At 53.2% G+C, this 26,261-nt stretch overlaps 3 protein-coding genes across 5 annotated transcripts in view; all 3 read right to left on the reverse strand.

The window, feature by feature from the left end:
* QRICH1 (glutamine rich 1) overlaps positions 1–15,462 on the reverse strand; it is a 27,542-nt gene extending 12,080 nt beyond the window's left edge. Inside the window, exons 1-4 of one of the 3 annotated variants that reach the window (XM_051788527.1) lie at positions 15,428–15,462; positions 14,306–14,366; positions 10,414–10,743; positions 1,353–2,369 (exon numbers count right to left, since the gene is read on the reverse strand). In XM_051788527.1, the coding sequence (XP_051644487.1) occupies positions 1,353–2,369; positions 10,414–10,722 (1,326 nt within the window). In that variant the 5' untranslated portion in view covers positions 10,723–10,743; positions 14,306–14,366; positions 15,428–15,462. Of the gene's footprint in view, positions 1–1,352; positions 2,370–10,413; positions 10,744–14,305; positions 14,367–15,356 lie in introns of all 3 variants that reach the window. The other 2 variants (XM_051788525.1, XM_051788526.1) reach the window with 2 other exon arrangements.
* A 1,013-nt stretch (positions 15,463–16,475) lies between these two features.
* QARS1 (glutaminyl-tRNA synthetase 1) lies at positions 16,476–22,855 on the reverse strand. The gene is made up of 24 exons (XM_051788524.1): positions 22,680–22,855; positions 22,120–22,267; positions 21,938–22,047; positions 21,753–21,828; positions 21,355–21,419; positions 21,072–21,125; positions 20,818–20,875; positions 20,627–20,698; positions 20,372–20,457; positions 20,078–20,164; positions 19,870–19,969; positions 19,671–19,749; positions 19,440–19,548; positions 19,230–19,360; positions 19,034–19,126; positions 18,777–18,914; positions 18,616–18,703; positions 18,392–18,535; positions 18,216–18,320; positions 17,752–17,844; positions 17,336–17,463; positions 17,072–17,138; positions 16,750–16,875; positions 16,476–16,663 (listed from the first exon to the last, which is right to left on the reverse strand). The coding sequence occupies exons 1-24, from the start codon at positions 22,833–22,835 to the stop codon at positions 16,613–16,615; spliced, it is 2,364 nt and encodes a 787-aa protein (XP_051644484.1). The 5' UTR covers positions 22,836–22,855; the 3' UTR covers positions 16,476–16,612.
* Positions 22,856–23,579: 724 nt separating this feature from the next.
* On the reverse strand, positions 23,580–26,148 carry LOC127471557 (epidermal differentiation-specific protein-like). The gene has a single exon (XM_051788580.1). It carries the CDS (start codon positions 24,771–24,773, stop codon positions 23,715–23,717), a length of 1,059 nt encoding a protein of 352 aa, XP_051644540.1. The 5' UTR covers positions 24,774–26,148; the 3' UTR covers positions 23,580–23,714.
* Positions 26,149–26,261: the final 113 nt, after the last annotated feature.

Below are 26,261 nucleotides of genomic sequence, written 5' to 3' on the forward strand. Positions count from 1 at the left end.
CAGCATCAGCAGAAACTTTACAAGTAACCATTGAAGAAATTATGGAGCTAATACCTCAGAAAGACTCCTAAGAATGTGGGTCATGCTCTTAAAAGACCCTACAATAAGTCTAAAAATCCTATTTAGGAGAAAGGCAAAATGTTCTCTCAATTTAGTTTGTTTAAACAACTGTAAGTGATGAAGTGATTTCTGAATTACCCATAAGAGGAAGAGAGGAATTACAGAAGGGTCTTTGAATGTGACAAAACAAACAAACAAAAAAACCCAACCACAAAACCCCCCATGCATTACAAGATCCATAAGCTGTAGCTTAAAGTACAGCTTTATAAAACAGGGTATCCAGGATCTGAAAGTTATCTGGAGCTGTAGGGAACCCTTTTTGGTGAAGACCTCGATGGGCTGTAGCCCATGATCAACTTAGAAATGATCAGACATGACTACAGAAAGCAATCCTCCTTGTCTCAGCGCTTACTGATAAAGCAGAGGGCACAGACACCTTTATAAAGCCAATAATGTTATTTATAAACTGGAAAGAATTTGTACCAACAGGTATGCTAGCAGGCTTGGGTATTTTTGCCCTCATCCCATTCAGCAAAAAAAGGCTTTGACAGATCAATCACTTTTCACTTTCTGGTAATAAAAAAAAATAAGTTACATCCATTTGCACACATAAAAGAGACCACTAATAGCCCCAGTTATTCAAGCTTTAAAAGTCAATTCGAAATAATCTATGGCTTAAAGTTGGCAACAAAGTCTTTAAAAACACTAACAAATTTGGTTGCCACATTTGCCACAGATTATGAAGAGGTGTTTACTTGCCACTGATGGTTACTGTGCTCTTGAACACCAGGCACTTACTAGAAGCAGGACATGGTGTTACAGACAGTTACACTTGATCCAGGAAGTTTGCTCACAACTAGTCAGATTTTGGCACTTTACCCAGGCACTAGTGTCACATAACAACAAAGTAACTGATAACTAGATGACTAGTATATATTTGCACACCTTATTTGGCTGCAATCATCCCTGCCTGTCCACTGCAACCTCTGAAACAGTTCAGGAGAATACTGCAGACCTGCCATGAAGAAGCTGGCAATGAGCATGTATCTATTTATTTACACTACGAAGATCAAAACTGTACTTTGTCTTGGGAAGTTTTGAATCCTATAACTATTGACCAACATTAACACATTGCTGCAATCTTACACCTATCAAGTACCCTATGCCATGCCCAGGCTACTGGGACAATCACATCTCTGCTTCCCAGACACTAGCTGTCTGTTGACACGCTCCCTCTCCACAACATTTGCAAGTTGTTAATCACCTGAGACCAAGAAGCAGTTTTAACTTACTGAGCAAGTGACTTGTAGTTGCTGCTGCTGCCCTTGCTCTTGGGGTGTGGGCTGCTGCTGTTGCTGCTGCGGGTCCCATATGTGCACTGTCTGTGCCGTGTTCTGGTATGTCCCTGCCACAGCCTGCACTGCCACTGGAATGTGGATGTTGCCATTCATAAACTGTGCTGGAAAGATTGAATTAGCAAGAGTCTGCACCACTTCCTCGTGAGAGTTCTTCACTACTGAAGTACTTCCCACCATCTTATCCTTGTCATCTTCCAGCTTCACGGTAGCCAGTGTCGTTGGTGAGCCACTGACGTGGACGGCATTGTAGGCCTCCTGAGGGATGGCAATGTGGGTTATGTTTTGCTGCTGAAGGTCACCACGTGGCTGAGCGGAGTAAACAGGGATGGTCCAAGTCTCTCCAGTGGGGCTAGTAATGGTCCCAGTGGCACTGTACAGGTGGGCACTGTCCACCGTTAACAAGTCTGGCCTTAAAGAGACGTAACTTTGCTGCTGGCCCTGAGGAATGGCCAGCACTGTGGCAACCGGCTGCCCTGAAATAGCATATGACACAGTAATAGGCATATCCACTTTACGTTTCTTCACTGGCTGAAGGACACTGGCAGAGCTGATCCGCCTCTCTCCCTCTCGTGGGGAGCCTTGTTGAGAAGGTGGAGGTGACAGTGCCCCGACTGTTTGGATCTGTATCTGCTGGCCACCAGTAATGGCCTGTCCTGCCACAAGCTGGGCCTGGATCTGCTGGTGTTGTATGTGTTCCTCCTGTAGCTCTGCAGCCTGGATCTGCTGGGCAGTCTGCACATGCTGCACTTGGATCTGAGCCGCCTGCAGCTGCGATGGGCTGGGGCTCTGAAGAGATTGACTCTGTATTGTCTGGGATGCCTGCTGCTGAGCCTGGCCTTGGATCTGCACTTGGACCTGTATTGGCTGCTCCGACGCCTGATGGACAGAGAGCTGCGGAGAGAGCTGCTGGGTGGAGACCTGCTGCGGTGACTGCTGGACCTGGACCTGAACCTGCAATGACACCAACCCAGCAGTTAGAGATCAGCAAACGTCAGCGATTCAACAGAGACAGTCCATCACTGAAGATTTACGATTCCATACATTAATCCATGAGTAAAGATCTCAGGAAAATGAAACCAAGTTATTCCAGAAATGCCTGGTTGATAACAGCAATATAGTAGATGTGTTTGCTCAGCATTGCACAAGACCACACTTCTCAGCACAGACAGAACAGCACATGAGCTACATCTCCACCCTCAAAGCTCTGTGGGCTCAAGCCAATAGATTGCATCCCTGGAAGCCAAAAGAGTCTTCAGACCTATCTGCATTGCTAAAATGTTATTTCAGCACAGGTCTTGCAATAGCAAGACTTTAAGGTCACACACATTACAACCGCAGGAGCTCACCTCATTCTTACCATGCTCTAAAGATTGTTTTACTACTTCCCACCCCGGTCCCCAGATGGATGCAGGATCACTTACAGGCAGTAAGAAATATGGGTAAGTCAAAAACAGCAGTTGGCTCTTTCTACATAAAGCACAGGAATATTACTTCTAAACCAACACTAACAGTGACACCACACAAGCAGGTGTCCACACAGGAGGCTGCAAGTTCAACCTCAACCTCTGTCATGCACTAAGGGCCAACACCGCAGCATTTGTTTTTTAAACTTCAGAAGTATTTTTCTGGCAATTATAATTAAAATCAATCTTTTTTTTCATTATTTACTTATTCCATTTAATACCATTTATTGTCCAAACTACTCAGTTGTATTTTCTAGCTCGTGCACTTACACAATGCTGAATAACACACACAAAACATGTTGACTTGATTCCAAACCAGTTCCTTTCATTTTAGGGAAAAAAAATAAATCACACCCTCTCACATCGATGGTCATTTGTCCAAGGTCTGTCACAATATCTAGCAGCAGCCCAGGGGTAGACTCAAAGCCAGGAGTCAGAGGTACTGCTTCACATCTCAAGCCCCAAAACCAACTCCGTTTGTATCTTCACTCCCAGGGTGCTGAGGTCTGAGCTCTGCTCTCCTTTCCAGACACTTCTCCACCGACTCACATTTACACAGATGCTTCGTCACATCTGCCTTGTCCTAGAAGTGATATCCCAGGTTCTCATGATCATCTGCTTCTCCAGGCTTCATTAACACCTTATCTTAAGACGGGGAATTAATTACTCAACACCTCTCTCTGGAGCCAACACGGACTTATTTAGTTGCAAAACTGTATCTTCCTACTCACGCCCTCTCACCTTTTTCTACCTCACTCCCTGGAGCTGGTCAGGCTAACATGGCATTTGCACAGAGATGCCACACTAGTCAACCTGACAATACTAAAAAGAACTACCATGCACATCTGCACTGCACAGAATCTCACTTCCCAACATCACCTCTAAGAAGTCTTGAAAAATGTTAATGACTCATTTACAGCCAAATAAAGAGCTGCTAAGGAAAAAAGTGGGGTTGAAAAATGCACCACTTGCGAGCCAGTTTTATAAGTCACCTCCTGTTAAGAATTAATTTATTTCCAGGAAGAATAGGGTACAGTTCCTTCTGGGAACTATGTGCAGTATACTGTAATCCTGATGACGTGGACTATCTATAATAATTTCCTGCAAGGTAACAAGAAACATGTAACCTTATGTCAGCATGACAGTTTAAAAAGCTGCATCAATGAGTGATCTGATCAGGCAGTCAATTGAAAAAGAAAAGTCATCTATGGGATGTTTCCTCCATTCTATTTGATATCATACTGCCTAGCAGCATGAGTACTGCCTTGGGCAAACAGGCCCAAGCATGGATCCCAGGTAAGAGTTCAGTTTAAGAAAGCCATATGCAGTCATATCCCTAAGGCAAGTATTCTCTAAAATATTCCATTTAAAAAAAAAATCACTAATACAGTTCTTAGGATTAATTTAAGTCCTTGTTCAAAAGATTACCTGGGAGGCAAAGGTCAAAGACTGCACAAACTAAATGCATTACTGCACTGATTTATTTTCAGTTTCAAACCAGAAACACTTGCTTTATCTGCTAGGATTCAAAATCATAGAAACAGGCAAACACATCATTTGCCCTGTGCTTCTGCAAAGCTTTCAGAATTTGCACAGGTTGACTGAGAGCACCTTAAAAGTACCCCCAGCTTCTTTCCGTACACAATTTTATATTACAGTTCCTGTTAGTGCTGTAACATATATAAAGGAAATAATTTTTTTTCTGCTAGCAGTAAGAATTCAAAGTCTGCTCCTGCACTGAAACAATTTTATCACAAGTGCAATTAGAAAGGTAATGGAATAGGTGAAAGCAAGAGGTATCATCAGTAAGAGGCCTGGTCTAAGAACAAATGTGACAAGAGAGCATTTGCTCCCTTCTGCTTTTGTAGAAGAGATCGTTTCAGTTTGAAGGGACTTACACGGATCATCTTGTCCAACTGCCTGGTTGCTCCAGGGCTGACCATAAGCTACAGCTCTGTTGTTAAGGGCCCTGCCTAAATGCCTCTTAAATAAGGACGGGTCTAGGACAACAACCACCTCCCGGAAGCCTCTTCCAGTGTTTGACCATTCTCTTGGTAAAGAAATGCTTCCTAATGTCCAGCCTAAACCTCCCCTGGCACAGACCTGAACAATTAACCATTTCAGAGCCTGAGCCTACAGTCTCTGAAAGTCACAGGCAACTTCCCTCACTTTCAGTAGCTGAGCAGTCACGCCCTGGGGCCCTATGATACTCCTCAGGACTAAATCCTATCGCCTACAACTGGGATGTCTTGCTACTGCTTTAGAGCCAACACTGTTATTGTTAACACCAAAAGAATGAGTCCAGACCCAAACAAGATGAAGTCAGACTCTAGAATCACTTGAAGTTCTCCACGCTGCAAACTGCAGACATCACGCTTCTGATGAGACTGCTCCTATTTAAAAGAATATTGGAGTTCTACCTACCATGCATTACACATCCCCTGTGAATTACATCCATTTTTAACAACTGTATCTTGCAGTAAATCCCTCCTTATGTTCAAGTAGGTTGTACCCAGGAGTGCTAAAAGCATTAATTTCAAATTTACAGGCTTCACCCAGTCTGAGATCAGAGCTTCTTACATTGACCTCATTGTCCTTTTTTTCCTCAGATAGCAAGTTAGACAAAGAATTACACTAAACTTCAGTAGCAGATTTTTTTAAAAGACTCTGTACAAAGAGGAATGTTTTAAATTTACAGGCCAAGACCAACAGGGAGGACCTTAAATCTTCACTTTATGCTAAAGATTAAAGCAAGAACGTTATGCTCAGAATTCCTGGGTTATACTGGTGCAAGACAGGAACATACCAAGTTACCAGTACTGAAAAACTACTTACTGCCAGAAGTCTGGATCCAGCAGCATGAAAAGAATCACTTCCCAGCAGACTACCATCACACAGAAATGCCTTTTCACCATAAAGTAACTAGAAGCTGGATCAAATACTAGCTGACTAGAGAATCAAAAGCATTAGAAATCAGTTCTGTATTGTAACAGGAAGGCAGCACTAAATTTTTAAGATTTCCTTAAAGGAAATTTACTGTCACATTAAGATCAAAAACATATTCTGTCTTCCATTGAGCACATGCAAAGAGTCAATAAGTAACCCCACGAGCATGAGAACAGCTGAAGCCTGGTTGCCAAAACTTTTTTCCTCATGGTTGATAGACAAACTTTCAAGTAGGATTCATAACACATCTGCCCTCTGCAGATTCTCTGCCCAAAAAGGAATCAAACTGCAGAACTGCAGTTCTGAAACAATTGAGATTTCCTTTGCTTGGTAATTCTTTCATCTGTGGACTGACTGGATAACCTAACTCCAAATGAGCACATACCAACTCTTTCCTGCATGGATTTTCTGATATCTAGCTTGCCCTGGAGCACCTGACATGCTCTTAAATGCCTCTTTTCACAAAGAGATCTTGGTTTCTGAGGCTACATTTACAGTAGAAAGTGGTAGTACACACCAAGAACAGACCTCAGAGTAAGACTGAAGACATATTAACAATGTCCACACTATACATTCCAGAAGACTATTTCAAATTTAGGTCTAGTCTTGCCCACTAGCCAAGCTTGACAAACAAACGTTGAGACATGAGATTGCATCTTCCAGCTTAGTTTCGTCTGGAGGGAACCCAAAGTGACAGGCTCCAAATGTACAAGAGGTAAGAAGGGATAGGTGGCCAACTTGCTATCAGAAAGCATGCTCCAAATCCCTCCCAGAAGTAATGTGGGTGCATCTCAAACTTCCCAAATGAAGTCAAACACTTGGACAAAAAGTTATGAGAGCATGAGAAGAGTAATCTCAATTTTTTTAGCCCAATTTAAGGACAGAAGGCCTAAAACACACTTTCTTCAACAACAGTCCTAAGCTAAAGAGAGTCCAGCACTAAAAACTAACACTGTAACAAAGAAATCCTTCTAATATTACACCAGAAAGTGTATGTGCAAGTACAAAACAGATTTAAAGTATAGAGTAAGTGAAAAGACTGATCAGTGAAGTAGCAGGAAATGTTGGAACTTGTTATTTAACTACTTTACAGGAAGTCCTTTGCTATCTAAGTAAACAAGGTCTACAGGAAGGGTACAAGTTAGCTTTTCAGAACAACTGCCAGATAGATTTTTCACTCCAGATTCTTCCTCTGCTCATTCATCAATATCAGAGAGAATTCCATCAGCCACATTGGGTGTGTTTGAACAGTTACAATATCAAGATTATGCTGTCAAGCTGCACACTGGGGAGGGATTTAGGCCTAAGACAGTTAAAACAAATGAACCAAGAATCTCTCCAACAGAAGCCTGCTTCCATATACAAGTAGGTGCTACCTTGAAAACACCACTCTTGACTATAACCACTCTTTGAAGTGTCCCACTCAGCCCAAGCAAATGCTAATTAATACCTGATGCTACACTAAAAACATACTGGCATGTTTTTCAAACATAAACAAATAGGAACCCTACCTCCAAGTCTTAACTGAAAGGTATTTTACGTAGGCATTTAATCATTCCCTATACAGTTCTGTGATTTGCTCACCTGTACCAACCTCCCCTCAAGCCCTGGCCAAGAAACTCTTGCCACCCAGACATCATAAAAAGCTGAAACTGAGGATCTTCCCCATATGCTTCCCAAGCAAAGATGCTTTCTGTCCTCTGATATTACTTCAGTTAAACCTTCTCATGGAAGAGGAAGAGGCACAAGAGGTTCACTGACCTCTGAGGAAACACCACATTCAGTCAGCAAGTCAGCGCTGACACCTCTTCCCGCTGGCATCATCAATTCGTGGCCTCAACGCACGGGACCAACAAGCAACGATCTCATCAAAGGCAGGGCTGATAAAACTCTTACCTAACTGGAGCAAAACACAGCCCTTCCCAGCCACCCCCTGATGCAGCACAGGTTATGACAACTTGCCTTATTAAACTATTTCTTAAGACCACTAATGGCACCGCTGTGGTACTGGGTGTGGAAGGAGCTCCAGGACACTTGAACTGTAGCACTGACTAGAGTATATAACCCAACAGTTGCATCCACTCAGCCTTCAAAATAAACATTTGGCAACACTCTGTTGAACCTTTTAGGCAAGAAAATCTTGAGGTGGCAACTTCTTCAAACAGGAAATTTATTTTGCCAGGATAAATAAAAGCAGCAAGCAGTCAAACACTGTCTTTGATTGTCCACAGCAAGTAAAACCTAGGATGAAACCTGAGCACTGTCTATCACTACGATCATAAGGCTGTCATTAGCACTTGCGACCGTGAGGTCATCTGACTGGTCGTATTATTAGCCACCTTTAGCAGCACGGTCACACTGCCAGACATAAGCACAGTCATTCAAAGGGTCTTCCACTGATCTGCAATTGGATTAGCAAGAACTAAACAGATTATCAAGTCAAGTACTGGGATGACACAAGTTTAATCAAAAGCTAAGAGGCTTCGGCAGATGACCAAAATTTGTCATAATACAACACAAGCAGTATTTTAGCAGAGGGAGCCAGCTGGACCAGGTGTACTGCACTACAGGAACTGTCACTCCCCAGAGTTACAACAAAATCCAGCTTTATTCAGACCCTGTGCTCTGCCACTGCTGCCACAGTGACAGTCCAAAGACAAGTGAATGTAAATCATGTCTCAGTAACAAATCCTGATAGACAGAAAAACACTCTTGTAAGGGGGTAAAGACATTTTTCTCTACTCTATTCTTGCAGAAAAACTTCAAGATAATTCTGAGTTAGCTGCTCAAATACACCTGAGTTCAACTGCTCTGCTAATGCACAAAAGCTGCAGCCATATCTAGTACCAGATGTGCCACTAAGTGTTCTAGGGGGTTGTAACACCCTGAAGTGAGCAGCGGGGTAGGCAACACAAACACTAATTATGATCTGTACTGACAGATGGGAAAGCGGACATCTAAAAGCAGAGGCACATCAAAACCAAGTAGGAGATAGTAGACAACATTCTTTAGGAAAAATTGCTGAAATCTTGACTTATTTTTTTCATATTCAGGGTGCAGGCCATTCAGTTTAAAAATCAGGAACAGGTGCTGGCAGCAACTCTATGCTTATTTCCAAGAAGGCCAGGCTATTTTTCTCTGGAGCATATGATATATGACCTCCCTCTCTACCTCTGTTACTAGAACACTTGCAAGGGTCAAGCCTGAATTTTGAGTAGTTCTGAAAGGAGGCAGCAGCAGGAAAAAAATGAGGGGAAACAGAAAAGAGGTTCTTTCTGACTTTTACAATTGGTTTGGGGGCCTTCCACATCTTCAAGGTTGAGGCACTCAAAAGCCAACCCTCCTAGTTCTTCCACTGAAAAACAAAACTTCTTCCAGAAAACATAGTAGCTGGCAGAACCAAACCCACTCTTGATCAGTTTTAATAGCCTCATGCAGAGATCCAAGTCATGCCTGCAAGACTAGAGGCTTTTGTTGTTCAAAAGCCTTTCAAGACAAGTTATTGTAGGGCAACAGGTTACAAAAGTTCCAGTTAAGCATTCATTTACTCAATAGAGAGTAACTGGAGATGAGTTACCAGTGAAGGAGGTAAGTTTGTCTTTGCTGTAGGATAAAAGCACACAAGTGAGCTGTTAGCACAAGTCTACTGCACTGCACCAAGTTCACACTACCTTATCTCCAGTCATTTGTGACTCCATACCCTCATTTGTTGTAAAAGAAGAGCTCACAGCTTTACATTCTGCTACAGAGGGCAGAAGTGTATCCAAATTACAGCTGTAGACAGAGTTCAGTTGTTTGGAGATATATCATAAGAAAACCTTAGTTCTGCCACCTATGAACTCTTCAAATTACAAAATGTGTCTGAGGACAAAAGTAGTTATCTTAAGTTATACATTTGGGGTTTTTTCCCCTCTGGTGTTGGATTTTCTCATTTAATATTTAATAAAATACCTAATGTAATACCTGCTAAAAAAACGTAATTAAGACAACTCCCTCCACTGTGCAAAAGATGATCTACCTTGATGCATGTGTATATATGGAGTTCCTTTCCTGAAGCGTATCATCCCCTGGTTCATATCCTAAGTTGACTCCCTTGCATTTCCCCCTCACTTAAAAGCCAGTTCAAGAATGACAACTTTTAGAATGTTCAAGTAAAATCACTTAAAAATAACTGATTTCATAAAAAGAAAAAAATCCTGAAGGCAAGTTAGATCCCACAGCCACCCTGAACAACCAGATAGTCAGACAGGCAGAGGAGGGTGGTATTTATAGCAGCTTCACAGCACAAGGCTTCGGGAGTTGTGCACACGCCAGAACTGCCGACCATTTCTCCAATAGGTGACACCACTCCATTGCTATGTACGCCGCTCCTCCTACAGCGGGGCACGAGGGAGGCACAGCCAAGAGAGAAATTTACTACCACATTCCTTAAATGACAGGAAAATAGTGCTGTTCTATATAAAGTTAATTGGTCCTGCCTCTTAAGTACTTGTCTGAGGCTTCAGGTTAGGCAGCAGCTGGCTCTGAACACTACTCCATGGGTTAGCAAGTCATAGATACATTTAGAGATGATTTCGGACACTTACCTGGACTTGCTGGGGTTGCTGAACCTGTATCTGCTGCTCTGGCTGAGTTTGCTGCTGGATACTGGTTGTCACAGGACAAGCAAGTTCAAGCAAAGACCCAGCCACCTCTGTGCTGTCCGTGTAAATGCAGTTGCCACCCTGCTGATACACCATTGTGGTGGTGGCCGTCTGCTGAAACTCCTGCAGAGCTTCTGGCCCCTTGGAAGCCAGGGAGTCTAGAAACTCCTTCATCCTGTGCTGGGGGATCGTTCGTGCCTTCACACGGATGTATTCTTCAAAGGAAATGGTGTTCTCCAGAGAATTATTCATATTGCAAGGTCCTCAGGGTTCCTTTAAGGAAAGAGAAAGTAAAAGTCTTAACTACAGCACTCTGTTGACACAAGGATATTCCTAACTCCAGTAACTAATTTCTCATCGCAAGTACTGTATGAAAACTGGCAAACATGCACAGCCAGATGCCCAAGACAGATGCTTTAGTTTTATGAGGCATCTTGTGCTACTACACATTTCTCAGATTAACCCTTGGCAGCTCAGGGGAGTCTGAACGATACCCAGGTGGGACTGCAGAACTATTCACGGAGCTCACTGCCTTGTAAACTCTCCCAGCTCTGTACCTCACCCAGACCAGGCGAGTCCCGTACCACACAAATCCAGTCGCACATTCCATTTGTTTGCAGCATGCACTATTAGCAACAGAGGCTCAGAAATCAATATCTGTGGCCCTGCTTTGCAGCCACAGAGGTGGAGAACCGAGCAGTATGTTCTATCCGGCCATGCAGTGCTATTCTAGGCAGCTAATGGAAAGCACAAGGGAAGAGCAACAGATGCAGCATTCAGCCCATCGCTGTTAGGACCAGGGCAGCCTTATCGATTTGAACAGAGCAAGCAAAAGGAGAGTGCTGGAATCAAGAGATTCCTCATATAGGGAACTACACACACAGAGAAGCAGAGCTCTGGAAATGACAAAGGCAAAGGCAACAGCATCATCAGTTCTTGATCTCCTTTTAATATGGGAAGAGGTTAACATGAAACATGCCATGTATGAAGACAAAAGAGACAGAAGTAGTAATCAGATGATCAAGGAGGAAGTGAAAGCAAAGAAAAAACCACCACCACCAAGAATGACTCCACCTGAGAACATCAGACAGCTCTAGGGTATACTCTGACAGCATTCTTCTCTTATTAACTTATCTTGTTTAAACCCACAAATTGTTTTTGCAGTGAGTATACTGGTTGTTTCTAAGGCACTAATTAGCCTTGATAAAGCATAAATAGATTTGAGCTAAAACATCATCAGATACTGAGACAGTTGGGAAAAGAAGTGAAACAGCACAAGATTAGGACTAGTAGAGGTGATTCAGCACTACTAGATCAAGCTGCATAAAGGAGGAAAAATGGACAGACATAGCTGTGTACAGTAGTTCTAAAGAGAACAGGTACAAAAGCAGAACTTTATGTATCCTTTTACCATGATTTAACAAAGCAGAACCAAGACAGAGATACATGGTTGAACGTAAGACTGCCAAAGCCTGTGTGGAAACGAGAGTTAGCTCTAGGCTTTCCCTGGCACTCAAGCAGACTGCACAAGTCCAGCTTCAATCATCATCAAAACCTGGGAGAGCTGGAGCAAATACTAACCCCTTTCTGTATTATGTGTCAGCAGTCCAAACTCATAGCAGTTTTTGTTTACATGGAGGTTCATGGCTAGTGCATTGGACCAGCCTCACAGGAGAAAAGAATTAATATCAAAGGTAAGGGGAACACACATGAGGCAACTTACGTTCTAGCTATAGTTTCTGGACTCACTAAGCCACGTTTGTTGCTGTATGAGATTACTACAGAAAATATTCTTAAAATACGCAGAAATGTTTAGTAAAAAGCACCAGTTAACAGTGTTCCCTTAGCAAATCCAACAGCTCTGTAAATATCAGCATACAGAAGCTCCTGTAGAGCCCACAGCTGGACAGAAAAACAACTCTCCTGCCTTTAAGAGACACTGGTCTGACACATTTTCGAGGCAACTCTGTGTGACAGAGCCAGTAAGACTGTTCACTCCTCCAGGAGTACTAAGTATTAAGAGTACTTTACACCACTATAGGACATGTTAATCTTTTCCCAAGTGTGAAACCAAGGGAGAACAACATTGTTAATGCATCTGCAATGACTCAGACAAGACCTACACCAAGTCTTATGAATGTGTTTTGCATCTAACTGTGAGATGCTGTTACACACTCTGAGGCTGGAAAACAGATTTTGAGTGATTAACTTGTCCCAATTTTTTACTTGGAACTTGCAAGCACTTGACTTCAATATTTCAGCGAGGCTTTCAGAATAGCATCATCATTTCCCATGTCCACCCTGAGGAGCACCAGCAGACACAGCTTTGAGAGGGAAGACTCTTCTGAGAAATAAGCCTCAAGGATGCCATGCTGGGATCCCAGACGTGAACAAACAGGTGCTGTCTGAGATCACAGGCTCTCTGACAGCCAGCTGCTGCTGAATAGGATGGGCTCACCTCTCCCAGGTCCTGCCTTCTTCCTTGCTCCTGTATTTGTGCTTATTATGTTATAACAGCTCAGGGGATAGCTATCCACCTTCTGTTAATCTTATCAAAAGAAGAGAGGGGAGAGGTCAGCAGGGCCGCTGTTTCAAACGACAGCTATCCACTATCCCTCACTTATGCTTTTGGAAGTCCAACCCTTCTGTCACAAGCTGCTCACAGGTCCATCATTCTCCTGCATAGCAGAGACCAGAAGCCACAAGAAACCCAGAAGCACAAGCAGCAAGCCCAAAGATCAAGGAGAGGTCCACCACCAAATCATCACCTACCTCTTCTAACCACCAGGAAGCAGAACAAACAGCATAAATTTCTTAGATACAAATCCTCAACCCTGCTCAGCTGCTCCATCTTAATTAGTTCTTGTTAGCATCAAAATCAAGAGCCTACTAGGCCAGTCTTCCCCTACTAGTAAATCTTCCTCTGTCACAAGGAATCTTTCTTTTCCTCTCTCCTAGTATGCAGAAAAATCTTCCTTTATATGTGCTTTAAGTTACCACACTGAGAGCCACTAATACCTCAACCAGTGAGACTCCCACCTGAGTCCCTGCAGCATTCCAAGTTCGAGGCGTGGAACAGAGCCTCACTGCAACATGAGGCATCTGCTCCTGCCCTTGAACAGCAGCGGGACCTTCCCTGGGTTTTCTCCACAGCTCTCCTACTCTGGCAATCAGACAGGAGTTACAGGCCCGGCAGGTAACAGTGCAGCTGGACTAAGCTTCCCTCAGGGTCAGTCACATCAGTTTTAAGGCTGCTTGGGGTTATTTAACTAAAAGCACTGAACCACTCAAAACTGCACTTCACAAAACTCTACACAGCAGCAGAGGTACCAGGTCTGGAGGAAGACTGAGGAAAGTAACACTGCACTCCCAGAAATTTTACTTATTAAAACTAAACCCACCTTATTTATGACATTTACAGCATTTATGACAGAAAATCTCTGTAAGGCTCCACTGTGCATTCAACAGACTTTTGTAGGGCAACATATGCAGCTTGTTGCTGCAGTTGTCACTTTTACTGTTAGTTATTAAAACACACTAATTTGTGCATTCCATTTATCCCACAGCCACACACTGGAAACTGCAAACGCCTCAGCAGATCTCAGCAGCATGTTTTTAATACTGCATTTTTAAATAAAAAAGAGCACTGAGGAAATAAGTTTCTCCAATAAAGGAAGGTAACTTCTCTCTGTGCAGCATAACTGCATTTTTTTCAGGAAATAAGTTCAAGAAACTCTTTGAAGATCATGAGCACATATGGTTAGTTGATAAAACTTAGATTGAGGTTACTGAAAACACACACACAACTTGCAGCATGTGGACAATCTGGACTCACCAGTCACCATGTTGCATGTATTTCTGCTGCTCTTGTCCTGAGCTCTTAGACTTGTAACGTTCTGGAGAAGACAGAACAAAGAAGCCCTTTCCATCCCCAGTTCCTCTTTCTTTATTAAAGCCATTTTATTTTTAATATGTATTCCATTAAGAAAAAAAAAATAATCAGGAAAGAAAGATATGATCATCCACGCAGCTAGTAGCTCCTGCTAAGGAATTGCAAGATGCCCAATTCCTAACCATCGTGGTGAGCGTTACTGGGAACGAGTGTGTGAGCACATCTGTCACAGGGCGCCGTGCGGCGACAGGCGCAGCACGGCCGTGACACCGGAGTTACTGGCAGACAGAACTTAGAACAAGGCAGCAGCAGTGACCGTATCCAGAGCCCCTCCTGCTCCCCCCGCAGGTGTTGCCGGCGCTGCCCCGAGGCCCGGGACAGACGGGAACGCCACGGGCCGCTCCGCCACCCAGCCCGGATGAGCGAAGCTCCGCATTCAGCCCATGAAGCATTGGCCGCGGCTCCGGGCGGGGGATACGGAGCCCACGGGCCTTTCCCCGCCCGCGGGGACCCGGCGCTGCCCGGGCCACTCCCGCCGCCTTTGTTTCCCGGCGGGGCGGCCGGGCCGGGTCCGCGGGCGGCGCCGCGACACCGCCCCCCCCCCCCCCCCCGCCGGCAGGAGCCATGTCGGGGGCTCGGCGGGGACGGAGCCGCGCACAGGCCGCGCCTTCCGGTGCCGCGCTGACCGGGGGGCAGGATGAGGGGGGGCGGCGGGAACGGGCCCGGTGCGGGGGGGGGACACATGGAGACAGGAGCAGGGACCGCGCCCCGCGCGCGCGTGGCCGAGCCGCGCGCGCCCCCGCGGGCCGGGGAAGCGCGCGCGCGGCAGGCGGGGCCGCCCCCTCCCCCTTCCCGCCGGGCCCGCGCCGCCCCCGGAACCGCCGCCGCCTCCCCCCCGCAGCAGACGGGAGGCCCCGCCCGACCTCGCCGCCGCCGCGCGCCCCCCCAGCCCGCCGGCCCAGCTGCGCCGCGGCGCGACCCGGCCCCGCCTCACCCCGGCCCCGCCGCCGCCGCCGCCTCGGCTCTGAGTCTTTTCCCCTCACAGCTCCCTGGGCGCCATCTTACATTCAACCCCCCGCAGCCAATCAGCGCGCGGCCCCAGCCTCGCGAGAGCACAGCGCCCAAGCCTCGCGAGAGCTCGACGCCATGGCCCGCCCCGCGCCTTAAAGGGGCCCTGCCGCGGGGAGGGCGCGACCGCGGTGGGGCGCCACTGAGCGCAGATGCGCGCGGCCCCGAGGACAAGGGAGTGACACGGGGGGACGTGTGGGGACAGGGACAGGCCCCGGCCGAGGCACCGGGGGGACCCGCGGCGATACCGGCACCGTGCGCCCGTGGGGCGACGCCGGACGAGGGTCCCCACGCGGCCGCCCCAGTGCTCCGCGCCCTGCGGGGGCGTCCCGGCCGCAACTCCCGCGCAGCGCCCGGGGCGAGACCCCCGCGCCGCCCCGTGCGGAGCGACGCCCCGGTGTGGGGGCTCCCCGGGGAGCGCGCCGAGGCTCGCGCGGCCGGTACTGGCCCTGCCCCTGCCCTCGGCGGTACCGCGGGGCGAAGGGACCCCGTGCGGATGAAAGGTCCCCCGCGCCGTGGGGCTGCGCCGGGGCTGCTTTAACGTGCCCATGTGCTCGGCGCGGCCTCCCCGGCCCCGGCCCTGCTTAAGGTGGCCCGGGGAACCGGGCAGGGCCTCCCCCCGCCCACGGTGGGGCCAGTGGCACGGGCACGGGGCTCAAGGGACGGGGGACATGTCGGTCCCGCGGGGGCACCCCCCTGACCCCCAGCCCGGGGCCGGGCAGAGGCCACTCCACTCGAGTCCACCTTAAGGGGGGAGGGCGCTCGGGCGGTGTTTGTACACAGTGCGCACACCCTGCCTGCACCCCTGCTTCACCCCCTCGCACCCGGTCTGTCCTACCTGCACCCCCCGGAACCCTTCAACATCCCACCCCGACACCCTCGACCCCAGTCCCCCAGTGCCGGGTGGGGGAGCTACAGCTCCCGTGGGGACACCAGCGCTGCACGGCAGATGGGAGCAGCCCCCGAGCCCCAGGAACAGGGGAGACCCTCCCCAACCCAGCACCCCAAGGCCGAGCAGGTGAACAGGAGGCAGTGACAGCGTGGAGACAGGGCTGGGATTTCTGTTTATTGAGGCAATGCTGTGGGGTGCCCCGGGGGGCTGCATCAAGGCACGGTGGCACTGGGGGTGTGCAAGGACCCCCGGGGAAGCAACACCACGGTGGTGTGGCAGCAGCAGTTCCCTCAGGCCTTGCCGGGGTCCTCCTTCAGCGTCACCGTCCGGTTGAACACCATCTGGGGAGAAACAGAGGGTCTGCTCAGAGCCACATGGTTCTGAGCCCCATGGCTCTAAGCCCCGCTGTCCCAGCCCCCGGGCTCACCTTCCCCTCCTTGCTGTCGGGATCCACAGAGAAGTAGCCCAGCCGCTCAAACTGGAACTTGTCAAAGGGTCGGGCAGAGAGGACAGAGCTGTCGACCAGAGCATTGTGCACCACACGCAGGGAGTCCTGGCAGGAGAAGACAGCTAAGCCAGCAACCTGACCCCTCTGCCCCCTCCACAGCCCTTTTTTCCCTACCCCCTCTTCCACCCAGAGACACAGCAAGGCCTTGCCCCAGGAAGGGTAGGGTGGGTGCCTCAGACGTGGCCACAGGAGGTCCCCAGCTCACCCCAGGCCCATAGCCCCAGCTGCTACCGCTACTCACAGGGTTGAGGTCACTCAGAAAGCCACCAGGCACCTCCGACGGGTCCTCAGGATTTTTGTGCAAAAACCTGTCACAAGACAGAGTCTCATCCCAAAGCTGCCAGACGAGGGGACATGGTGCCGCTCATAGGACCCCACTGATGCCAAAAATATTCCCCCCAGAAAGGGCTGGGCAAATCCCGGCAGGGCCTGCTGGTGCACAGCCATGCTGCCGCTCCAGCAGCACTGCTCTTGTCCCTGCCCCTGCGGGCAGTCAGGCACTCACAGCCGCTCGTAGAGCCGCACTTCACACGCCAGCGGCTCCGACACCCAGTGGATGAAGGCTTTGGGCTTTTCTGCCACGTCCGACTTGGTGCAGGTCACCTCCAGCTCAATCACGCGCCCACTGACGTCCTGGGGGAGAGGAGATGAGCTGGGCTGTCAGGCAACAGTCAGGCAGCAGCCCCATCCCACAGGACAGGCCTGGGGCTGAATCCCCAGCCCTCCAACTCGAGGCCACTTTGCTGCCCACTGTATGAGGCACAGGGCTGGCAGGGAGATACCACACAGGCAGCCTGAGCCCTCACTGTGCCCACAGTGCCTGGCACAAGATGACCATCACTGCTGTTCCCTGCTGGAGCATGACCACATCCTGACATCCCACAGCCCAGCCTCATGTCACCAGTGCCCCGAGCCACCCACCTTGATGACATTCTGGACGGCGATGACGTAGCCAGCGTGGCGCAGCCCCACCGGCTGCCCGGGGGCCAGGCGCTTGTAGCCCTTGTCTGCCTCCTGCGAGAGAGTTCATGGTTGCAGGAGGGGTCTCAGCATGGGCAGCAGGTGCCCCCTGCAGCATGTCTCTCTATCCCCACTCCTGCTGTCCCAGGGATCAGTGATCCCAGGGCTGCTTGAACTCTCATGCTGCTGTGGGACATTCCCCAGGGCACAGGCTGGAGTGGGCACCAGTGGTTGGACATGTCCTAGCCAGGTTGAGGGCAGCCCATCAGAGGTGCTGGCACATTTGGAAGTCACAGTCACGTGCTTGACACCTGCCTGTGATCTGTGTGTGCAGCACTAGCACCGATTCCAGTGCTGCCAGGCTCCTGCTGCACAAGCCATAGCTCCGGGAGCAAGGGCAGAATGGCCCAGTGGGCCTGGCTCACCTCCCTGAAGTCCGTCTCCTCAATGTAGATGGTGGGATGCAAGGACACTTTGTGAAAACCCCGGCTCTCATCGGCTGGAAAGTTGGGCACAAGGACCTCAAGTGTCTAGGGAGAAGGAGAGGGTGAACGCTGATCTTGGGGAATCCCACTCCCACTCCAGCCCACGGCAGTCTCACCTTTGGGGCAGGGAAGTTGGTGATGGTGACCTTGAGGGGCTCCAGGACGGCCATGGCACGGGGGGCCTGCTCGTTCAGCACCTCTCGTGCACACGCCTCCAGCAGGTGTGGCTCCATTGTTGCCTGGGCCACGGTCACACCAACCTGAGGGGACAGCCTGTCATCACTATGCTGGCCAGGGAATGCATCTACCTGCCCTGTCCCACCCCATCCCAGGCACCTACCCGTGCACAGAAGTTGTTGATGGCCTCAGGGGGAAAGCCTCGCCGGCGCAGGGCTGTCAGAGTGAAGAGCCGCGGGTCATCCCAGTCCCTGGGAAAACACAGGTGTGACAACCAGGCATGTCCTGGGTGAGTCCCATCCTGGCTGCTGACCCTGCTTCTACCTCACAGCACCCGTCTCCACCAGCCGGATGATCTTCCTCTTGGAGACAACAGTGTAGAGCAGGTTCAGGCGCCCGTACTCCCACTGCACAGGGCAGTAGACATCCAGCGCGTTGCAGAGCCAGAAGTAAGAGGAGCGCCTGCAAGGGAGGTGCAGGCACAGCCTCGCTCAGCCCCACGGATACTGGCAGCTGTCAGGATGCAGCCAGCTGCTCCCAGGTCTGGCTCATCCCTGGGCCATGCCATGCACAGTGCTCACCTGGCCTGGAACTCTTTGGTGCAGAGGGAGTGTGTGATGTGCTCGATGGAGTCGCAGAGGCAGTGTGTGTAATCGTACGTGGGGTAGATACACCTGCAAGGCAGACTGAGTCAGCCCAGGGCAGAGCACAGTGCTCCTCCCCTCCCAACACCTCCCCACTCTCAGGAGATCCAGACCCACCACAGGCCCTCCCTACCACTTGTCCCCGGTGCGGTGGTGTGGAGTGAACTTGACACGGTAGGCAACAGGGTCCATCTTCCCATCTTCCATCACCAGCTTCATCCGCAGCGTGGCCTCCCCCTCCCCAAACTTGCCCTTTCGCATGTCCTGTGGAGAGGGGGAAGCTGTCAACTGAGCCACAGATCCAGACCCACAGACATGCAGCACCTGCCCCAGTCAGAAATACCTCAAAGAGCAGAAGCGACTCCTCCACGGGCCGGTCCCGCCATGGTGAGGGTGGAGGGTTGTGGCCCTTGATCTCCTCGACCTTCTGATGGCAGACGTAAGCCTGACCCCTACGGAGGGGAAACGCTGTCACCAGACACAAGTAACCCATCCCCTGGGTGAGGAGGAGCCCCAGCTGTGGCACAGGACATCCACACCACGCTGGCACATCCCTACTGCCCCACATGCTCACCTGCGGATGAGCTCCAGGGCCCACGTGTAGAGCTGGTCAAAGTAATCCGATGCGTGGGTCACCTTATAGGGCTGGTAGCCTGTGGGGATGGGGGAAATGGAGCAGGTTGGAAGCACCCCAAAGGCCCAGCTGCAAGACCTGCATGCAGAGATGTCCCTGGCACCTGGCTTGATCCTGCCCTCCCCAGCCCGAGCCGTACCCAGCCACTCCACCATATCCCGGATGGCCGTGAAGTACTTCTCCTCCTCCTTCTCAGGGTTGGTGTCATCGTAGCGCAGGAAGCACACACCACCGTTGGCCTGGGGATGAGGGGATGATGAGCAGCTGCTCCCCAAGGGATCACAGGGCCAGGCCAGCAGCCAAACAGTGAGGGAAGGCAGTGGCCAAGAAAGCTTGGTGCTTTTTACCTTGGCATAGCCAAAGTTGAAATTGATGGCCTTGGCATGGCCAATGTGCAGGATCCCGTTGGGCTCAGGAGGGAACCGTGTCCGTACCTGCAGGGAGAAAGGGGACACCTCTGTTCTTCAGCAGGAGACTCTTCCCCTCCCTGACAGTGGTGGCACTGACATGAGCCCTTGGCAATCCCACAGAGCCCCCCATGCCATGTGGGTGCTGTCCCTGGCCATGCCCCCTGTGAGCTGTGTGTCCCCCAGCCACCCTGGCAGTGTCACCCACCACTGGGCTGAGGGACGTGGCCTCACCTGCCCGCCCGTGATTGCCAGGTGCTGCTGCAGCAGGGCCATGGTGTTGGGTGTCACCACATAGCCCTCAGTCTTGTAGTTCTCTCCTGCAGGCAGAGATTGCTCAGGGCTGCAGCACTGCCCAAACTGAGCCCAGCCCAGCAGCCGGGAGAAAGGGACACAGGACCAAGCCAGTGCCCCACAGCACAGAGAGCTGGGACCAAGCACAGAGCTAGGGGAGTGGCCCCACACACAGCAGTGGCTCCTCACACGCACCTGGCTTGTGGAACTTGAGGGCTTCTCCCCGCAGCTGCTCCAAAAGTGACTTTGTCTCTGTGCCCACATCACCTGCAGGGAGATGGGGCTGAGCTGGGGCCTGACCGCAGCTCTCAGGGCCCAGCTCAGAAACAGGCCCTAGCAAGAACTAAGGAGATGAGGAAGCTGCCCACAGGAGGACAGTCTCTTACCATTCTCCACCACGGCCACCTTCTGCTTCTCCACCGGGGCCAGCCGGGCCTTTGCAGCCTGCAGGGACCAGCACAGCATCCTGAGTGCCCAGCCCTAGCATGCACCTTCCCCTCCTGGCCCAGCCTGCTGTCCCCAGTGCTCCCTCAGACCCATGCCCATGGTGGCAGCTGAGCCCAAAGCAGCTATATGGGATCCTGCCTGGCCATTTAGCAGGAAAATAACATCCAAGTCCCCAGCCTCCTCTTCTCCTCACCTTTGGCTTCTTTTCCAGGTCAGCTTCTGTCTTTGGTCCCAGCAAATGCAGCACCTGGAGAAGTGAGACACCGTCAGGAGTCAAAAAGGCTCCCTGTGCTCCAAGGTCTGGAAATGTCCTGTCCAGCTGCCACCCCCCTCACCCTGCCTGCACCTACCCAGGGCAGGCTTCCCCAGCGCTGGGCCCTCCAGGGAACAGGCTGGTGGGTCCCACACCAGTCACAGCACCTCCAGCACCCCCAGGGGACCTCAAGCAGCACCTGACCTGTTGCCCTTGCACCCACCTGCAGATCCACCTCGTTCTTGATGGTCTTCCCATCCGCCCACCGCAGCCGGTTCCGTGCCTCCCCTGTGGACAGGGCACCCCGTGAGCAAGGGGCATGGCCCAGCCTGGGGGAGCTTCAGCCAGAGCCGCTGATGCAGAACAGCACAGCCAGTGGCCAGAGGCAGCCTTTGCCCCTAGGCTGTCCCTATCACAGTGCACCACGGCCCTGCCCGAGTGGGGGATGTGGCAGGACATCTTCCTGCTGGGCTGCAGCACAGCAACAGAGCAACTGGGGCAGCCCGTGGCAAAGGGCTGGCTCACAGGATCCAGGGGAGCAGGCAGTGGCACTGGCAGGCAGGCACGGGGACGTGGCAGCCACCAGTACCAGGCAGGTGCTGCCCTAGTGTTCCCACTCACCCATCAGCAGCCCCATGTTGAAGTGGTAGCGCTCTGCCAGCAGCTCCGCTCGGTGCTCACTGATTACAGCCTCCACCTGGGAGCAGGATGAGGACACCAGGATGAGCGAGCTAGGCAGGAGTACAGCACTAGGAGCCAGTCCAGTGTCCCCTGCACTGTCTCCGCGGGGTCACAGCTCCACTCACCGCCTCCTCGATCTGCTCGGGCGTGATGCAGACCCCCACGCCACAGGCTTGCTCAAAGTCCGCTGCATCCAGGGGCTCCAGGGGGTGGCTCCTCACGTACTCCAGAGCGGCTGGGGACAGAGCAGGGGTTAGAGCAGAGCCCTCCTCGCCGAGGCCGGGCGGGGTCTGGGGCCGGGCGGTACCATTGAGCTGCAGGTCCGTGAGGATCTCCCTGCGGGCGATGTAGCCCACGAGGAAGCCGAGGTGCTTCGGGTCCTTGAGGCGGGCGGCCGCGTTGTACAGCAGCGTTCCCGTGGCTTTGTCCAGCGCCGGGCCCAGAGCGCTCCGAGCCTGCCGCCACCCGGGGGAGGGTCAGGGATGAGCCCCGGAGAACCGGCGGCACCGGGGCGGGGCGGGGGTAGGATGTCAAGGGCCGAGGCTACTCGGCGGGGCTGGGGGGTCCAGGGAATGACAGTGGGACCAGGGTACCGGGGTGACACCGGGGATTGGGGTTCCGGGTCTCGGGGTCAGGCAGTGGGGTGCCGGGGTTGCGGGTTTCCGGGGTGTACCGGCATACTGACGCGTACCGGCATACCGGGGTGACACCGGGGATCGGGGTGCCGGGTCTCGGGGGTGACACCGGGTACCGGGGTACCAGGTACCGAGGTGCTGGGGTAACGGGTTCTTGGGGTGCCAGGGTTCCGGGATTACACCGGGTATCAGGGTACCGGGAAACGGGGGTGTGAGCCCGCGGCGGGTGTACCTGCAGCACGGCCCGGCGCAGCAGCGCGCTGAGAGCCCCGTTGCGCAGCGTCTCCCGCGCCTTGGCCTCGCTGAGGCCGATGCCGGTGAACAGCCCCAGCGCCTCCTCCGCGTCCTCCGCCGCCATGGCTCCCATGGCCGCCGCCGCCGCCGCCATGCTGCCGCCTCCGCCGGTGCCTTCTCCGGGAGCGGGGCGACGCTCAGCCAATCGACAGCGAGGGAGGTCGGTCCCGACCAATGGGAGGGGGGAGCCAGGGCCGGCCGGGCCAATAGGCGCGCGGGAGGCGGGCCCAGCGCGCGGGGTGTTGCATCATTTAAAGAGACCGGCGGCGGCGGCGGCCACGTGGGGGGCGGGGCGGGGGCGGGGCTGGGGGCGGGGCGTGTGCCCGCCCGGCCGGTTCCGCACCGCCGGTGTCCCCCTGTGTCCCCGACGGACATGCCCAAGGGCCCGGGGCGTGGCGGGGAACGCAGGGGCTGCCCCAGCCCGGTCTGTGCGAGGCCAAGCCGGCCCGGTGTCCCCGGCTCCCCCGTCCGCGCCAGCCCAGTGCCCCTCGGCTTCCTACTCCCGTGTCCCCCCAGCTGCCCCGGTACACCCCTCAACCCGGTGTCCCCAGGCTCCCCTAGACCGGTGTACCCTTGGCAGCCCCAGCTCAGTGTGTCCTCCTATTCCCCCGGTCTGATGTCCTCTCCAGCCTGGTGTCCCCAGCTCTTCCCTGTGCCCCGCCAGCTCCCCCAGCCTGGTATTGCCTGGCACTTCCAGCCCCGTGCCCCTCCAGCCCGATGTCCTCCCCAGCCCTGTGTCCCCCCCAATCCCATGTGGTCCCCCAGCCCGGTGCACTCCCAGCCCAGTGTCCACCTCATCCCGTTCCCATCCCAGCCCCAGCAGCAGCAGAGACCTGAGTGGTTGGGGAAGGGGGTTTATTGGAAACACTGTCTGGGAGGAGGCACTGGCAGGTCCTGCCAGCCAGAATCACTGGACAGAAGGGGGTCCCACACCACGGAGGGAACAGAGCCATTGGCCGGCCCCAGCACAGAGCTACAGCTCCATCCTGGTGCCAGACACTGTTTTTGTCCCCTCGGTGGCTGCCTGCTCCCTGCCTGAGGCTGGCAGTGGCTTCAAGCTGTAGCGGGCACTGACGTTGGTCCCTGATATGCTCCGGTACTCGCCCATCTCCGTCCGAACGGCCTCATTCTGGGTGATGGTGAGCAGAACCGGGACAGAGAGCGTCACCTCCTTCCGCAGGACCTGGATGCTGAGCGCTGTGCGTGGGGGGATCTTGGCCGGCAGCTGCACCTCCACGCGCTGCCGGCGGGTGCTGGACTCGCTGTGCCCTTTCTGCACTGTGAAGATGTTGGAGGCTTCCACAGTCAGCGTGAAGGAGAGCCCAGCTTTGAGGCTGGTGGCATTGCTGAAGTGGAAGCTCTGCCAGAGCGTGGTGCCGTACTCCCGGCTGCTGCTGGCTGCCAGCGCCTGCTCCGACTCTGTCTCATTCACCCCCTCGATCTCATCCACCAGCACCTCCCGCTCCTCCTCCACCCGCTTCTGCTCCCAAAGAAGACGTGCGGAGACCAGGGGCCTCCCGGGCCGCAGTGGGCGCAGGTGGGACAGCCGAGCCTGGAAGTTCAGCTCCAATTTGTAGTCAGCGAGATGCTCCCCGGGCCATGCCAGGCAGTGCCAGCCACCCCGGCCAGGGTTCTGGTAAAGCAGCCAGACTCCTCGCTGCACCACGTGGGAGGCCACCCGGTCGTTGAAGTACCCATACGCCAAGTTGGTCTCCTCTGTTACCACCTTGAAGGCGCCTTGGAAGTTGGGGTGCTCGTAGAGGGTGATCTGTGGGTCCCCCAGGTCGTGGTGAACGAGGCGCAGTGCCGAGAAGCTGTTGGGCCGCTCCACAGAGGGGTACTCGCCCTCCTCAAAGGCATGCGGCTCCCCCTCATACTTGGCATCCGTGTAGGCGATCCAGGGCTGCCCCACCACTTTCAGGGAGGCGATGCAGTTCCCAAAATCCAGCTCATGCAAGTCAGGCACGTCGCAGGTGAACTCCCGGCTCAGCCCCTCAAAGTTGGCACGCTCATACACCGTGATCCGGTTCATGGTGCTGTGGGCACCTGCCCTGCGAGGGCACAACGCAGGTCGAGTCCCCTCCTATGGGGTCACGTGGGTGCTACAGGAGACCCGTGGGGAGAGCCCAGCCAGCAAAAGGAACCCCTGGCACCCCTTTATCCCCTGTCCTTTTCCCACCTCTGCCTGGTCCCAGTGCTCTCACCGTCTGTGCCAGCAGCACCCTGAAGCTGTGCCTTTTAGGAAGTGGTGGCGGGACCGGGGCGTGCTGCAGCACGAAGTGCAGGTGATGACAGTGCTCGCCCCCACACCCCACACCCAACCCTGTCCCTACTCTGGTGTTGGGGAGCCAGCCAGGCCCCGCACTCCGGTCGGTGCACCGGGATGCCAGTCAGTCTCGCCAACCAGCCCTGCCGGAAAGTCCTGCTGAGCCCTGGGCATGTGGCGCTCCAGCACTAACGAGTCACCACCAATTATCAGTGATGCTTCCGCCCTGCCCGCACTAATTATGGTGTGTGTTGCCGGTGGGGCAGGAACTGCCGGCTTGCCCCAGCGGGGTGAGAGGGTACTGTGGTGGGGTGAGTCAGCACCCCGAAACAAGAGCCTCTGGCACCATGGTGCTCCCAGGCACTGGACATGGACACCTGACATGGCACTGCTGCTCCAGCCCTGTGCCCGAGGATGGCTGGGACAGGTGGGGACACTTTTTCCCCCTGTCCCTTCATGGGCAGGACAGCCACACACCTTGGGGTGGCCACAGTGCTGCTGGAGGTGGGACACTGGGTATGGCAGGACGCCAACACCCAGCCAGGACACAGGGATGGCTATCAGCCACTCCAAACATGCATGCCAGTGGTTTCCTTGGGGCTCCATGTGGGTTCCCATGGCACAGACTGGAACTGGCCTCCCTGGGATCTGCTAGTGTGAGGTACAGGGCACGTGCACCCCGCTGGCTGGCAACCCACTGGGACAGGGCTTAGGCAGCTCAAGGGATCTGGGGCAGATTGAGCCTTTGGCTTCTCCTGGCTACATGCCCAGGCCCACGAGCTGCCTCATCCCCTTGTCCACACAGCCCTCCCCAGCCCAGGGCTGTTCCCGTGGCACAGGGCAGGGAGCCCCGAAGTCAAGTAGCCCCGACACAAGTAGCTCCTGGTGGAGTACAGCTGGATCCTGACCGACCCCCGGTGACAGTCAGGACTCTCAAAGCCTCTGGACCGAAATTTGCCCCATGGGGCTGATAAGCAGGGCCAGCCCTGGCTGCATGGAGTGCTCCAGTCCCACATGTGAACTTGGGTTTGGTACAGCCTGTGGGCACCCACATCCTGTGGTGGAGGAGGATGGAGACCCCACTGCTCCGGCAGCCTGTCCCCTCCATGTCACCCCAAGAGAGGAACCCAGGTGTCTCTGAACCCCTGAACCCTGTCCCCCTCAAACCTTTGTCCCCTAAAGGCCAGTGCCACCCCACATCTCACCACCCAGCTGCCCACTGCCAGTGCCCCTCTTCCCCTGCCTGCAGTGCCA

The sequence above is a fragment of the Manacus candei genome, unplaced genomic scaffold (assembly GCF_025592945.1).
Source record: "Manacus candei isolate 608988 ecotype Guabito, Panama unplaced genomic scaffold, ASM2559294v1 h1tg000025l, whole genome shotgun sequence".
In the NCBI taxonomy this organism is placed as follows: Eukaryota; Metazoa; Chordata; class Aves; order Passeriformes; family Pipridae; genus Manacus; species Manacus candei.